General features: G+C 48.7%; 2 protein-coding genes across 2 annotated transcripts in view; one reads left to right on the top strand and one right to left on the bottom strand.

Annotated features, from left to right (window-relative positions):
- Window positions 1-13,176: 13,176 nt before the first annotated feature.
- On the bottom strand, window positions 13,177-14,595 carry RPL3 (ribosomal protein L3). The gene has a single exon (XM_068102167.2). The coding sequence runs from the start codon at window positions 14,517-14,519 to the stop codon at window positions 13,308-13,310; it is 1,212 nt and encodes a 403-aa protein (XP_067958268.1). The 5' UTR covers window positions 14,520-14,595; the 3' UTR covers window positions 13,177-13,307.
- Window positions 14,596-15,266: 671 nt separating this feature from the next.
- EIF6 (eukaryotic translation initiation factor 6) overlaps window positions 15,267-17,298 on the top strand; it is a 46,918-nt gene continuing 44,886 nt past the window's right edge. Inside the window, exon 1 of the mRNA XM_068102168.2 lies at window positions 15,267-15,421. Coding sequence (XP_067958269.1) covers window positions 15,315-15,421 — 107 coding nt within the window. The 5' untranslated portion in view covers window positions 15,267-15,314. The remainder of the gene's footprint in view (window positions 15,422-17,298) is intronic.

Raw genomic sequence — 17,298 nt, forward strand, 5'->3', positions numbered from 1 at the left:
CGGCCTCACCTGGTCGACATACTCACAGTGGTGGAGTGCCCAACCAACTACACACACTAACAGGCTACACGCCCAGCCATTTCCACAACACTAATGCACTCATTCACAACACCATTCTGCAACCGCACCACAAATGCCAATTTCCAACCACAATTTACCTATACCCTCTACCTAACACTTACACTACCCGCCCCGGGTACTCGTGAAAAGGGTCCACTCTTCCCCCATCCACACCTTCGCACCATGCACACCACTCCGTACCACTTACTCCAACTCTCTCCACACACCTGTACTTGCACACTTGTGCTCTCACACCTGGTGCCACCTGCACCCTTCTCTCCCCAAGCGCATTCGCGCTGATCCACAACACTCACTACTCACACACTACTCCACACACCTGTCCAGTTGCACACCTGTGCAATCACACCTGTTCCATCCTCACACAGCATCATCTCATCTAACTACTCCCCTCTGAAACTTGCGCTTCCCAGTCGTCCCTTTAAACTATTGCGCTCCCTCGTCATTATCATCCATACTAATCTACCTGCGTCCCCACTACAGGTATCAGTCACTAACTAATCTTAACGTCACCTAATGTCATCTTCGCTAGATCCCTATCATATAACCTAACCCACCCGGGCTAGTTTTCACTGCCATACACCCCATAATCTAGTGCTCCTTTGCCCCCATATGGGAAGGGTGGCAGGGATGCCAACCTTACCCACCGGGCCCATCGCTCACTACCAATTTTGCACATCAAATTTCAACAAATTAAAAATTTGCCAATCACTACCCATCATCTGCCAATCACTACTGCCAATCCCTTGCCAATCATCAAATTTTGTTTTTCTCTAATTTTGGGTCCAAAACACTAACCTCATCACCCAGTCTACTCACTAATGCCTCTCGGTGCGCCAATTCCCGTCCAAAGCCCGGCTTCGTAAAGCCAAGCCATGAATGCGGGTTGTTCTGTGCCAGCGGCTGGATACGTCCCGCATTCGGTGCAGGGAAGGAGGTTTACCCGGGCCGAGATCCCACGCACCATCTCGGCACGGAGCCATCCCATGGCTCGATCTCGACCTGCCGGAATGCCTCAACAAAAAGTGGTCGCCATGACGACCCTTTCTATCGGGCTGCCCGCTCCGCCTAGTGGAGCACGGACGCGGCCGTTCAAAGCGAGGCCCGGCACGCACCGAGGGCCCGCTTCGGCTAAAAGTCGACCTAACCTCTAACCTGGTTACCGTCGATGCTTCACCTGGGTTCTTACACGCATACGCTACCCCTTTCGTGCTCCTACATCCAGCCGTCTCCATGCTCCTCGTACCTTTCCTTACACACCCAGGTACTCTCATTCCACTCACAGCCTTGGTCACACACCTGACCACCGAACACCTTGGCACACATTCGTCACTCGCACACCTCACCAATACACCGCTTCGCGCCCCCTCCTCGGTCACCTCCTCTGTGACAATCACAGGTGTGCCCTCATTCGCACACCCAACCATGTGCCTCACCACCAACTCCAGCGTGCATTCCCACTCACGCTCTACCATTCCAGGTGTGCATCCTTCCATCCCAGGTGTACATCCTCGCTCACCTGTCACAACCAACTCACTCTCCTTGTCACTCTCACTACTCTCACCTCCATTCTTGCCAGCGCACTCACCCTTACTCTTGACAGCGCACTCTTTCCCCATGCACTTGTCCGTCACACACCTTTCTCGCGCACACTCTCCCGTTACCCCCTCTGTAACACTCACCACAGGTGGACACTCTTCCTTACTTCTGACAGCGCACTCTTTCCTCATGCACCCGTCCGTCACACACCTTTCTCGCGCACACCTTTCTCGCGCACACTCTCCCATCACACCCTCTGTAACACTTACCACACCGCGCTTCCATGTGCTCCCTCGCACACACGCTACGACCGACTCACTCTCGCCAGCACCCTCACTCCTTGGCACGCACTTTTTCCTCACACACCCCAGAGTCGGACTTTCTCGCACACCTCCTCTTTCGCACACCAGACCTGTCGCACACTTCACCAACGGCCTCTCACGAACACCCGGGTCTATCTCGACCCCCAAGCTTCTTAAATCCCCTGGCGCATCATACGCACGACCATATTGGTCACCACTTACACCGGGTCCTCTTCCTCTTCGCTTCTCCTCCATCACCTGCGAATCCCTCATCCGGTTAATGAGCACATCATCACGATCCAAACACAGACTTTGGACCAATTCTTTTACTTCCTCCTTTATCTCTTTCTTATCCTCTCTCCGTCGCTTCTTAATTTCGCTCACCCCTTCTTCCACTTCTTCTAATTTCTGCTTCACCTCCTTCATCTCTTCGTGCGCCCCTTTAAGTTCTTCCTCTAACTCCACTTTATTTTTTTCTATGTGCTCCCGCACCTCCCGCTCTTTAACCTCCATCACCTCTACCACCTTGTCCATTTTCCTCGTCAGGTCCTCATGTACCGTCTGACACTCTTTTTTAATTACCCCTACGTCCTTTTTCATCTCCTTCTGTGTCGATTTTAAACCCTCTATTACCGCTGTGTTCTTCTTTACCTGGTCCCCCAACTCCTTTTGTCCCACTGTCAGTTGTTCTACTCCCAGCGTCAACTCCTCTATACCACCTTGCAATTTTACAGTCCCCTTTCTCACCTCTTTCTCCATGCGCTCCTTACAGTGCCTCACCTCCTCGCGCACTCCTCCGACCTCCTCACCCACTCCTCTCCTGATCTCCTCTCCCATCACTTGCATCTCTTGCCCAGATGCCACCCTCATCTGCTCCATTTCCTCCCTGTGAGCATCCAGTTTGGCTTCTACCCCCATTCTGACCCCCTCTATCTGCTCCCCCATTTGGTTAACTTCCCTTTCCGCTTGGTCCCTCATGTCCCTCAATTTGCCTTCCATACTGTTTTCTAACCCCTCTAACCCATTTTTCACTCCCTCTATCTGATTCTCCTGGGCAGCCATTCTATTTTCTACCCCCTCTAACCCCTTTTGCATCCCTTCCATTTGATTCTCTTGAGCGGCCATTCTGTTTTCTACCCCTATTAACCCCTCCTGTATTTCCCCTAATCTATTGTCTAATCCCTCAAATTTGTTTCCTAATCCCTCTATTCTACTCCCTAACCCTTGTTTCACCCCTTCTATCCCATTGTCTAACCCCTCTAATTTCTTGTCTAATCCCTCACCGGTACCCCTCGCTTCGTCCCTCATTACCCCCATTTCGTTTCCCATTACTCCTAATTGCTCACTCTGAGCATCCATCCGGTTCCCCATTACCCCCATTTGGTTTCCCAACCGCTCACTATCAGCCCTCATTCCCATCATTATTCTGCTTTCCATTTCTTCATTATTCTTGTCCATAAGGGCCTTCATTTGCATAAAAAACAAGTTCAAATCCACCGGGGGCGCTGCCACGGTCGCGGGCGCGGTGACCAGCGAGGCGCCATTTTGTGCGTTTGCTACCCTCGCTGCTTCGCTCTCCTCGCGTCCCTCAATTTGGTCCTGGACCGACCCTGCCTCACTCTCCACTACCGGACCCCAGCTGTCTTGGTCTGCCATAGCGCGACTTTCAAAATTCGGGTTTTTATTTCCGTATAACAAAATCAAATTTCGCCGTTATAATTTCGCGCGGGAAACGCGCTCCGAATTGATTCTACTACAAATTTGGGCCTAATAAATTTAGTCCCGGGTTCGAATTCCACTCCTCGACACCAATTGTTACAGACGCGGCTTAGATGTTATTTACCGAGCGGTTTGGTATGACCACGTCTGCACAAGTTACCCGATTATACCCGAACGTTGACTAATCGCGCTACGCCAGATCAATGAAGGAAAAGGACACACGGCTGGGATTAAAATGACACGACACCAGGGATACGGTTCTCAAGACCTCCGGAGGAGATTATATTCGTTCGGAAGGTTAGATTACAACTACAAGAGGGACATCATAGAAAGACAGGCACTTAGACACACTTATATTAACCCCAACAGACGACAGATAAACGGGACAAAAGGCTGACTCACACGGGGATTGATGGCAAGGAAAGCGGGTATTCGATGGCCAGCACAAGGTGCACCTTGTGCTCAGGGACAGGATAGCGCGGCCCAAAAGATGCAGGAGGTCTCTCAGCGCTCGGAGGTGGCTCTCTTGTCTTCTCAAGGCTCAAGCTCGGGGCGCATCTGACCTCACATCCGGTAAGTCGCTGCGTATATCCGGCGGGGAGTGACACGCCCTCGGCTCGTTAGCTCCGCCCCAGATGGAATCGGCTCGTTGCTTCTCATTGGGTGCATGCGGGGGGGTTACCGGCTCCGCCCTTGACGAGGGGCTGACAGGGAGCCCCTTCGTGGTAACCCCGTGGAGCGCATGGTCATGGCGGCTAACCGAGCTGGTGGGAGGACGCACACTCCCCCCGCGCGCCGTGGTTGTAGTTGTTGTTGTAGCTGTAGTTGTTGTTGTTGTTGTTGTTTGGGGAAGAAGATGGAAGGAGGTATGGGAAGGTCCTAAACTCACTACTGGTGCCATATAATCACATTCTGGTGCAACGAAGAGTCAGAATTAATGGAAAGGAGTCCTTAACTGACATAGACTAAGAATAACTAGCAAGATGTCCGAAAGTTGTCTACGTGAGATGCGGTGGACCTGGGCACGACATTTAATGGGGGAAAAAGGGGAAGGTCGGTTCTACAGAGTGTTGTTTACAGACAATGGGACTAGGGAATGGGGGATTGGGGATAGTTGGGGAGTATTGGGGAAATAGGGGAATATTTACAAGCGGATATGGAGGCCAAATTCCATATTCGCAACAATATATACACATTTATGTCGGGAAGTTTGCCCGGCAAAAGCTATACCGGGCATGCCCGGGTATCAAGGGCGAGCCTTGGAAAGGCGAGTCTGGACCTGCCCGGGCGTGTTTGGCTGCGGCCTGGCAAGTCGAGGCTGGGCGTGCCCGGGCGCTCTGGGCGAGCACTGGAAAGGCGATAGCGGGCATGCCCGGACGCTCTGGGCGAGCCCTGGAAAGGCGATAGCGGGCATGCCCGGACGCTCTGGGCGAGCCCTGGAAAGGCGATAGCGGGCATGCCCGGACGCTCTGGGCGAGCCCTGGAAAGGCGAGAGCGGGCATGCCCGGGAAAGACGAGACCGGGCGTGCCCGGGAGGTTCGGGCGTGCCCGGGAACAGTGAGTCTGGGCATGCCCGGGAAAGGCGCGTCTGGCCGTGTTCTGGCCGGTGCAAGGCGATTATGTACATCCAGCGGTAACCGCTACAACAGCATGCTTTGTGATGCAGCACCACCTTCTGGTGCTCCACTATAATGACAGCAAAATCCAAGGCTTCCCAAAGGGAGAGTTCATCATCTTTCACCCGAGGTCGCCTTCATTGGCATCTTCACCACCTTAACCACCTCCTGGAGCCTAAAACGAGGTGGATAAACTCATCAATGTAAATTCAATCATTTACTTTGTTTTCACTGACGTCACAGTTACCCATCTCGCATTACGCGGCGGCCATTTTGATACCCAAGCTAATCTGTCCGTGTGCGCTGATATTGATTTGTTGCGTTGGTTTATGGTGAATGCGTATCGCAAAAAGTCTGTTTTATAAAGTAATTTTGTTTGTTTTGTCATGTCATTTGGGATATGCTCCGCAGGTTGGTCGAAGCAATGAAGAGAAGGACAAGTTCTGGTGTGCGATAGAGAAGCTGAAGGAAAACGTGAAAGATGAAGAAGTTGTTGTGGTGGGAGGAGACCTGAATGGACATGTGGGAAGGAGTATGGATGGTTTTGAGGGAGTTCATGGGGGTTACGGATATGGTGTGAGAAATGGAGAAGGTGAAAGGATTTTGGAGTTTGCTGATGGAGTTGATTTGTTGATTTGTAATACTCAGTTCCAGAAAGAGGATAATAAGCTTGTTACATACACGTCAGGTGGGTCGACGACAACCGTTGACTACCTGATGGTGCGTAGGCGAGATAGGGGGCACCTCCGGGACACAAAGGTGATCCCGGGGGAGGAGGCTGTTTCACAGCACCACTTGGTTGTCTGCGACATAAAAATGAAAGGTGCGAGGAGAGCTCGGCGGGTGAAGTACCAACCAAGAATGAAGGTGTGGAGGTTGAAAGAGGTGACAGTAAGGGAGGCATTAAAAGAGAGGCTGAGTAGGGTAGAGGATGATGTGGTTGAGCTTGAAAGTGGTTGGATGTCAATGAAAGCTAGTCTGTTGGGAGCCGTTGGTGAGGTATGTGGATGGACAAAAGGACCACCGAGGCCACTCAGAAACATGGTGGTGGGATGATGAAGTTGGAAAGAGGATTGACGAGAAGAGGAAGAAGTTCAAGGAGTGGCAGAAGGCGAAGGGTACGGGAGCAGAAACAGCAGAGCATGAAAGTTATAGGCAGCCAGGAAGGCTGGAAAGGGTGGAAATGCGAATGGTTCGATGGATGTGCGGAGTATCGTTGAGAGAGAGGAAGACAAATGATGAATTGCGAAAGATGATGGGAATATTGCCTGTGATTGATGCTGTGAAGAGGAACAGGCTGAGATGGCTTGGTCATGTGTTGAGGAAGGATGAAAGTGACTGGTTGAGAAGAGTGATGGAAATTGATGTAGAAGGAAGTAGAGGACGGGGAAGACCGAGAAAGACTTGGCTAAAGATGGTGGAAGAAGAAATGCGGGCAAGGGGGTTAACAAGGAGAGATGCAGAAAATAGGGCAAAATGGAGAAGATTGTCATGGGGACCGCAAGGCTAACCCCCACTCTAGCAGGGAAAATGGCCTTAAAATGCATGTTGTTGTCACGTTCATGTGGAGTGTGGTGCCATCTAGTTTATATTACGTATTGTTGCCCAACAAACACAGAACATTCGGTTTAAGTTTGCAGTGGACCAGTGAACTGGTGAACACCTGGGCAGTGGGTCAACCTGCAACCAACTACCTGTAGAACAGACTTGGAGTGTACGTAAGGATACGGTAGATCCAGGCTTGAGTATGGCTAGCAATGCGAGTGCCAACCTTGGCTACCAAGAGACGCTCCCGCCGGACGTTCTTGTTCGTTACAAAGAGAAGATTTCTGTCATTGGGTGTGACCCTTATGGTCTATCAAACGATCAATTTGAGAAGAATGTGAGCAAGTGGCCTCAGGTGACCCACATCGCCGTGATCAACTACCTGTTGTTCAGCAAGTCGGCCTATACCAAAGATGAGTTGAAGAAGTATAAATCCCTCGAGGCATACAGGTTGTACCAAGATGGATGGGTGCGACAAATCCTACACAAAGAACTGAATGACGTCCACTTGATTCGATCCAAGGTATTAATATATTAAACAAACATGTATTTTTTAAAGCTGCTTGTGTTAATGTTATGGACCTCATTGATTAAGTGCCCTCCATTTGTTCAAAAACAACTGCAGTTTTAAGCTGTGCATGCATGTGTGCATACTTTGTAGACATGTGACGCACAGTGCGAAGTGAGTGCCGCCATGTGTGCTTTGTGCGTATGGCCATAAGTCATCACCTATATTTATCATGTAAGCAACGAATACATAGCACGTTCTTCACATGATAAAATCGAGATTCATTTTGACCGAGTTGATAAGAGTACATAACTTCAGAAAGTTTATTGGACAGTTTCAAATTCAATACTTTTATGTTCCAGGTTTCGCATTCCATGAAACATGTTCTTACTTACTGTTAACAAAATGCTCGGAGCAGATAGGTGTGCGATCCCACTGTGATTCCGTTTGGATGTCACTGCGATTGATGGCAGCCTTCCACAAACGCCGCCTCTCTTCACTTAAATTTCTTGTTTCCTCACCCTGATTCAGTAGAAGTTTGGGCGTTTTGTAAAACTTAACTCCTGGCCTAACGCCTGGCCTGTTTGAACAACGAAATACGCCGCAAATTGGCATGACTGGTCGTGAACAAAAACTATTTAATGTGAATCCGCTGACGACGTTGTTCGAGAGGGTATCAAAATGGCCGAGGTGTCCCAGGGTGCCCTGCGCGCGTGCTCCGATGACGTCACAAGAAAACAAGCAATTATGGCGGCTTAGCGACGAGTCGAGACTCAGGGAGTTGGATTAACATTCCCACTGGAACAATCCGCACAGCAAGTTGGGTCCAGTCGTTGAGATTGTTAACTTGGGCACGCATTGGTGTGGAGGAGGTTTTACCTTCGTTAAAATCTCCTCTCCTCACGTTAGGTTTTACTGGGGCGGAGACCGGGAACATCAGGATGCGACAAACACTTTGAACAAACACGTTGAAGAGATATATATATATATTACGTACGAAATTTTGAACTCCAGGGAGACAACGAGGACATGTACATGCACACATACTGCACTGTACATGCACGGGCGCACTGCACACATACATACACGGGTGCACTGTACATACACATACACAGGTGCACGGTACATACACGGGTGCACTCTACATACACGGGTGCACTGTACATACACATACACGGGTGCACTATACATACACATAGCATTGTACATATACATACACGGGTGTACTGCACATACACATGTGCACTGTACATACACGGGTGCACTGCACATACACATAAACGGATGCACTGTACATACACATACGCGGATGCACTGTACATACACATACACAGGTCGACTGCACATACACATACACGGGTGCACTATACAAACACATGCACGGGTGTACTGTACATATACATACATGGGTGAACTGCACATACACATACATGGGTGCACTGTACACACACACACATGGGTGTACTGTACATATGCATACACTGGTGTACTGTACATATGAGTGCACGGACATACTGTACATACGCATACACAGGTGCACCGTGCACACACATGCATGGGTGCACTGTACATACACATACACGGGCGCACTGTACATACACACACACGGTACACACACACACACACTTGGGTGCACTGCACATACACATACAAGGGTGCACTGTATACACACATACAAGGGTGTGCTGCACATACACATACATGGGCGTACTGTACATACACATACATGGGTACACTGTACATACACATAAACGGGTGAACTGTACGTACACATACACGGGCGAACTGTACATATGCGGGCGAACATACGCGGACGTACTGTACAAACACACACACGGGCGTACTGTACACACACGGGTGTACTGTACATACACATACACGGGTGTACTGTACATACACATACACGGGTGTACTGCACATACACGGGTGAACCGTACATACACATGCACGGGTGAACTGTACATACACATACACAGGTTCACTGCACATACACATATACGGGAGCACTGTACATGCACATACATGGATGCACTGTACATATCCATACATGGGTGCACTGTACATACACATACACGGTGTACACACTCACACACACTGTACATAGACACACACGGGTGCACTGTACGGACACATACACGGGGGCACTGAACATATACATACATGGGTGCACTGCACATACAAATACATGTGCACTGTACATACGCATACACGGGTGCACTCTACATACACATACACAGGTTCAATATATATACATGCACAGGTGCACTGTACATACACATACACGGGTGCACTGCACATACACGGGTGCACTGTACACATACATACACGGTGTACTGCACACACACAGGTGCACTGCACACACACAGGTGCACTGTACACAAGCAGGCGCACTGTACACACACACAGACACGGCGCACTGCACATACACGGGGTGCACTGTACATACGTGCACACGGGTGAACTGCACACACACATACACGCGCGCACTGTACATGCACACAGCACTGGACACACGCATACATGGGTGCACTGTACACACGGGGGTGCACTGCACATACGGGTGCACTGTACATACGTATACACGGGCGCACTGTACATACACGGGCGCACTGTGCATACCCACAGCACCGGACATACACATACACGTGTGCACTGTACATCCGCATAAACGGGTACACTGTACACACACATATACGGGTGCACTGTACATACACATACACTGGAGCACTGTGCATACACATACACGGGTGCACTGCACATACACATACACTGGTGCACTGCACATACACCGGTGCACTGCACTTACACATACATGGGCGCACTGTACATACACATACACGGGTGCACTGCACATACACATACACGGGTGCACTGCACATACACATACACGGGTGCACTGCACATACACATACACATACACGGGTGCACTGCACTTACACATACACGGGCGCACTGTACATACACATACACGGGTGCACTGTACATACACACACGGGCGCACTGTACATACACACACGGGTGCACTGCACTTACACATACACGGGCGCACTGTACATACACATACACGGGCGCACTGTACATACACATACACGGGTGCAATGCACATACACATCCACGGGTGCACTGCACATACACGGGTGCACTGCACATACACATACACGGGTGCACTGCACATACACATACACTGCACATACACATGCACGGGTGCACTGCACTTACACATACACGGGCGCACTGTACATACACATACACGGGTGCACTGTACATACACACACGGATGCACTGCACATACACATATACGGGTGCACTTACACATACACGGGTGCACTGTACATACACATACACGGGCGCACTGTACATACACATACACGGGTGCACTTACACATACACGGGTGCACTGCACATACACATACACGGGTGCACTGCACATACACGGGTGCACTGCACATACACATACACGGGCGCACTGTACACGCACACACACGGGCGCACTGTACATGCACACACACGGGCGCACTGTACATGCACACACACGGGCGCACTGTACATACACATACACGGGTGCACTGCACATGCACATACACGGGTGCACTGCACATACACATACACGGGTGCACTTACACATACACGGGCGCACTGTACATGCACACACACGGGCGCACTGCACATGCACATGCACGGGTGCACTGCACATGCACATGCACGGGTGCACTGCACTTACACATACACGGGCGCACTGTACATACACACACACGGCCGCACTGTACATGCACACACACGGGCGCACTGCACATGCACACAGAGGGGCGCACTGTACACACACGGGGCGCACTGTACATAGATACATGGGTGCACTGTACACACCATATTGCCAACAGGATTGGGACAGCAAGGAAATGCAAGGTTTTTTTAATTTTCAAAGAAGTCAAGGCGCATAAAAGAGCACAACAGAGGGTTAAAGGTCAACGCTTCACCTTGAGGGGTTTCAGTACCCATGGTGCAGTGCGCGGGCGGGCGCGGACGGGCGCACTCGCACTGTGATGCAGCACCCCCTTCTGCTCTGGTTTGGTTGGCAAGCCAAACAAGGGAGAAAAGGTAAACAGGGCCAAACAATGATCGTGACTTTCCATTGCAGCAACTCAGAATAACCAGAACTCGAACCTCCAGTTTAGCAGTGCAGACTTTGATTCGGACTTGGGCAAATTGTACGGAATGACGTCACGATCGCGCATGCGCAGAGAGGACATTAAGCTTTATTTATTACCTCCGCTACCAAAGGTTGATGGAGGTTATGTTTTCACTCCTGTCTCTGTATGGCTATCCGTTTGTTTGTGAACAAAGTATCTCAAAAAGGTTTGGACAGATTTGGACGAAACTTGGTGGACAGGTTGGGTGTCTGCCAAGGACGATTCGATTCCATTTTGGTGAAGATCTGAGCATGGATTCGGATATGATAATTATTTAATTTTTTAAGTGATTCTTCGCCATTGAGGGATATGGTCAACCAGGTGGAGGTGTGTATCCTCTCTACCGAGTGCCGTTCTAGTTTATTACTGTGGACGTTTTCTGTAAGGTAACTGATATCTTGTTATAAAAGAGCAAACGTATATGGTTATGTCGGTTTGTATGTATGTTTATATGCGACCAAAACGTCTTCTTCTTCTTCAAATAAAATTAACACCCTCTTAATTACGTTGAGACTGCTCAGACCCCTCAGACCTTTGACGACCCTTTAAGTCCCCCAAGACCCTTAAGACTACCAACACCCCTAAGACTACCAACCCCTGAAGACCCAACATACTCCAAAGACCACCAACACCCCTGAATACCAAAAATACCCTGAAGACCCCAAATCCCCCAAAGACCCATCATACCCTTAAAGGCCCAGAGGATCCAAAAGACCCAATTGGCACCGAAAAGTCAAAAGACCCCGAAGACCCAGAGGAACCAAAAGCCCGTGAAGACACCAAACACTCAAAAGACCCCGAAGACCCAAAATACCCTCAAAGGCCCAGAGGATCCAAAACACCTCAAAGATCCAAAACACCCTGAAGACCCCACAGACCCAAAACACCCTAAAGACCCTTAAATACCCCCAAATAACCAAAATACTCCAAAGACCCTTAAAGACCAAGAGGAAACAAAAGACCCATAAGCCCCTGAAGACACCAAAGACCCTTAAATACCCCCAAATAACCAAAATACTCCAAAGACCCTTAAAGGCCCAGAGGATCCAAAACACCCTGAAGACCCAAAAGACACCGAAATGGCCAAAGATGCCTATCCCTCTGAAACGATGTGGTGAGGCACGCAGAGCGCGCCGAGTCACGCCAGTAGTTAGAATAACTAATATAATGTAAAAGACGGCGTGCATCAACGGTGGTAAACTTGCAATTTATTTTTTTCCCCACAACCTCAAAATATTTATTTTATTTCAATTTAATTATATAGTTGAACATTGCAAAGCAAAAATGGCCTCGTTTGCAAATCCGAAAATCACAGTACTTGGACAAAAGTTTATGCCATCTCGACGAATCAAATTTGTCGCTCGTACGACTACACCCAATTATTCCAACATGTGGGTCTTCCGGGGAACTTTTGGCAAAGTCCTTCACGAACCGGCTCACCGGACATGCCGTTCAACCGTGGCAGGGACTTGTACTTGTAGCGTTCAGAGTGCCGGAGATAACTCGCCGACTCTTGACGAAATGGGATCGTCAACGACAGCTAACAATCGGTTCTGGCAGACGGGTTAACACCCAGGTTAACGGCTCTCAATGTTACCCGACGTACAAGAAATCGTTTTCGCAAATAAAAGCAGCCGATCATGAAAGCCATAACCAAACAAACTTGCAAAGTAACAACAAAATAAAAGTTTCAGCCTCAGGGTGTTTATTGAAAGCAATGCCACCATCAAACTTGAGAAGAAGAAGAAGAAGATGCAGAAGCATGAAGAAGAATAAGAAGGATATTTCGATTGAAAACAAACACCTTTTTACATCAGGCAATCACATCATCTTTAACCAGATCACGCTTGAGTGGACCCATGAAGGCCCTCTTCTCCTCCAACGTCTGGAAGCGCCCATGGCCGAACTTGCTGGTCGTGTCGATGAACTTGAGGTCGATCTTCTCGAGGGCGCGGCGGCTGGTCTGCGACTGCATGCTCTTGCGCAGGGTCAGCACCCGCTTCTTGGTGCCCACGACGCAACCCTTGAGCATGACGAAGTCGTTGCGCACTTCTCCGTAATGCGGGAAGCCGCCCAGCGGGGTGATGCTCTTGTCCGAGAGGTCGTGCTCCGTGGACGCGTTGTTCTTGATCACCCGGCCGTCCTTCACGTGGATCTCCTGCCCGATGCGGTAGATCTTCTTGTTGCGCTCGGTGCGGTGGTGATAGCCCTTCTGCCCGGCCCTGGGCACCGAGAAGCCCACGCGAGCCGGATGCCAGGCGCCGATGCACGCCACCTTCCGAAGACCTTTGTGGGTCTTGCGCGGGAGTTTCTTGGTGTGCCAACGACTCGTCACGCCCTTGAAGCCGTGGCCCTTGGTCACCCCGATGACGTCGATCATCTCGTCTTTGGCAAAGATTCCAGACACCGGGATGGGCTTTTCCAGGTGTTGGCGCGCCCAATCCACCTTGTCGGCGATGGTTCCCCCGTTCAGCTGGATCTCCATGATGTGCGCCTTCTTCTGGCGCAGGGGAAGGCGACGCATCTGAGTGTGAGCGATGACCCGCACCACCTTGCAGTACTTCTTGATGGCCTTAAACTCCTTCTCGATCTGCTTCTTGCCATCCTCGTCCTGCCATTTCTTGCACGCCTTGGTGAAGGCCTTCTTCTTGCACTTGTACCAGTTCTTGTAGAAGCGCCGACGACATTCGTCGCTCAGATGCTCGGCGAAGATGGCCTTGAGTGAGCGCAAGCCCCGAGGAGTCTCGATGTAGCCCACGACGCCCACGATGACCATTTGCGGCGCGTCGACGATGGTGACGGCCTCCACGACCTCCTTCTTGTTCACCTTCGAGCCGGGCCTGTCCACCTCCCGTACAACGTGCGTCATGCCCGCCTTGTAGCCCATGAAGGCGGTGAGATGCACGGGTTTGGACGGATCGTCCGTTGGGAAACTTCTGATCCTCCCGCGATGATGGCTGCATCGTTTGCGAGGTAGAAAGCCGAGAGATCCGTGTCGCGGAGCCGAAAACTTGCGGTGCGACATGGCGATACGGCGGCCACGTTTTCTCGCAACAAGAAAAGGGAAGTCCGAGGCCAACTCCTGACGTCACATCCGCACGACGTTAAACGCCTCGTGAAATCGCAACGAAAATGTAATACAAATGAATATAATTATGTTTTTCCACAGCTGAATGAATATGCTATTTTTCGTCTGGTAACATTTATATGCTTTGCAATTTCCATTTTAAAAAATTGAAACAATTGGTGGGTGCCACTTTAGCTTGGAAACATGTGTTATACACCCCAATTAGATGAATTATTTACGTCTTCGCCATTGTGATCAAAGACATTGCGAAGATAACTTATCTGATAAAAATGAACAAAATTAAATGGTTAGCCCCAAATTCGGCAAAGGTAGTTAATTAAAAAATATATCGTTAAAAACCAACAAAGCCGGAAATTAGGGAAATGTTGTTGTAGTTAAATTTCTATACGACAGTATATACAGTACAATATATTTTACATTAAAGGTTCTCCATGACATCCGACGTGCGTGTAATTTTGTGAAAATAATATATATAAGTAACGCGTCAGATAATTTGTCAATTTTTATTCAGTTTGTTTCGTCGATGCTGATTGGATAAAATTGGAAAACACATAATTCGAAATGTATTGTGGACTATGCAAATTGTTTTAAATTGTGTGAGAAGTGAAAAAAAAAATTCTGTAATTTATAATGTGCGTGCTTCTTTAATTTACCACGTAAAATAATTTAGTCCTGTAAAACGAGTGTGACGTCATCCGGCGTAGGCGGGGCTTCGGTACACGACGCGGTTCAATGGCGGTCCGCACTACTTTCGAGAACAACCACGACATCGGAGTTTTTTCGAAACTCACAAATGCTTACTGCTTGGTTGGGATCGGAGGCTCGGAGAATTTCTACAGGCGAGTGGTACTTTGTGTTAGTTTGCTTGTGGTGAATGCTCGGCCTAGTTGAGATCCACCGGGCGGGCCCGGACTGCACCGTGGCCCCGTGTGCTGGCGACCAGGCCTATCACTATCAGGATGACATGTGGTGAAGCCGTTCCGTTTTTACCCAAAAGAGTAATGTGGCCATTTCTGTCCGTCCGTTAATGATTTTCAGGTCCGGGCCTGATAGTAATGCCTGGGATAGTAATTGAGCCTGAGGTAGTTTATTATCATCCCGACGCTCTTTCAAAAGAACGAGGGGATATATCATATAGGTGAGGGCGAGACTACCGGAAGTAAGCTGTAACACGGTTGTAACCCTTTTGTGGTGTTTTCAACGTGTCCAATCACGTGACTGTTGTCGCGAAGGGTCAGGGTGCACTAACCGGAAGTGACGTAGTTCCGCAGGCGCCTATTGTAACCGGCTACATCTGTCCGTCCCGCTGTCTTCTGAACGGTTGGGCACAAATTCACCAAACATGGGAGTTGTGATCTGATCACCACATGGCACGAAGGTGTGAGAGCAGCAGAATTTGGGCCCCGCCCCCAAACGGACAAGTGGCAAAAATGCAATTACGGGCACTTTTTTTTTTTTTAATACAATTTTTTTAATTAATCTTTTTTTTTTTTGTATAGAGAATCGAGGCTCGTCCAAGGTGTAAGAGCTAACACATTGAACATGAAAACATACAATGAAGGGTGTGGGAGACGAGAGAGGGAAGCACACAAGCACAACAACAATGGAGAACAGGGACATCAGGAGATCTGTGGAAGGGGGCAGGGGGTACACGGTATAAAGCAAATAAACACTACTAGGAATTTCAGGAAAGAAGTTGGGGATTTAAAGAGGTGGATTCAGGTGTTTTAATGGGAGTAGAAAAGATCAAGGTTTTGGATGGGGTAAGATATAGGTACGTGACTATCGGATGCTGAGTAGCGCGTCGCTGTGGCACCACTACCTGTTCTGCCAGCGATCTCGGCTGTCTGCACAGCCCTCTATTACTATCGCTGCAGAGATCGTATTTGTTTTTCTTAGATGAACCGGAAATACTTATGACGTAGTTCAGATTTTCCCCTTTGACCTCGTCTTCCAACCTTTATTTTCCGACTTCGAGAAGTCTGTGAATTTATTGCCGCAAGTTTGGGTTGTCAAAACCATTCACTGATTTTGACGAAGGTGAGTTTATATCGTTCTGAAACCAATTTATTCTGTTCGTTTATATATTTATCCACATCTAGTTTTAATATTTAGTTAATTTGAGCACCGAAAGCTTGTGTTTGACCATAATAATAAAACGTGTCGTGGATGGAAATTCCAAAAAATGTCGCGGTGCATCGTGCGCTCACAGCTCATTCATGTCATGCATGTCATCACATGCATGCAATCACACGTTTGTGTTTTTAATTAATTGTTTGTTAATTGAAGGCAAGTATCGTTCGTTCTGAAACCAATTTAATGTATTAGTTAATATATTTATCCACATCTAGTTTTAATATTTAGTTAATTTGAGAACCGAAATCTTGTGTTTGACCATAATTTTAAAAAGGTCACACATTTTTCCTTTGTTTCCATTGATTACAAAGGACCAAAATTGCGTGTAATTGGTAAATGGCAAATGTTTAACTCTTAATATTAGACCGAGGACAATGATCTGGGTATCATTGTAATGGTATTTTCATGCTCTTTCCATTGGTACCAGTTGTAAAGGAGTTCCTTGTTTTTGAATTTTTTTGTCACGTACCGTCACCCTTTAGAATTACACTTCAGAATCCTTTACCATTAAACACCATGAGTTAGTAAGGTTCTTCCTCTTATATAAAAAAAAGTATGTCACTCCTCTCTGCGCATGCAC

This window comes from Myxine glutinosa, chromosome 9 (genome assembly GCF_964187855.1).
Source record: "Myxine glutinosa chromosome 9, kmMyxGlut1.1, whole genome shotgun sequence".
Classification (NCBI taxonomy): Eukaryota; Metazoa; Chordata; class Myxini; order Myxiniformes; family Myxinidae; genus Myxine; species Myxine glutinosa.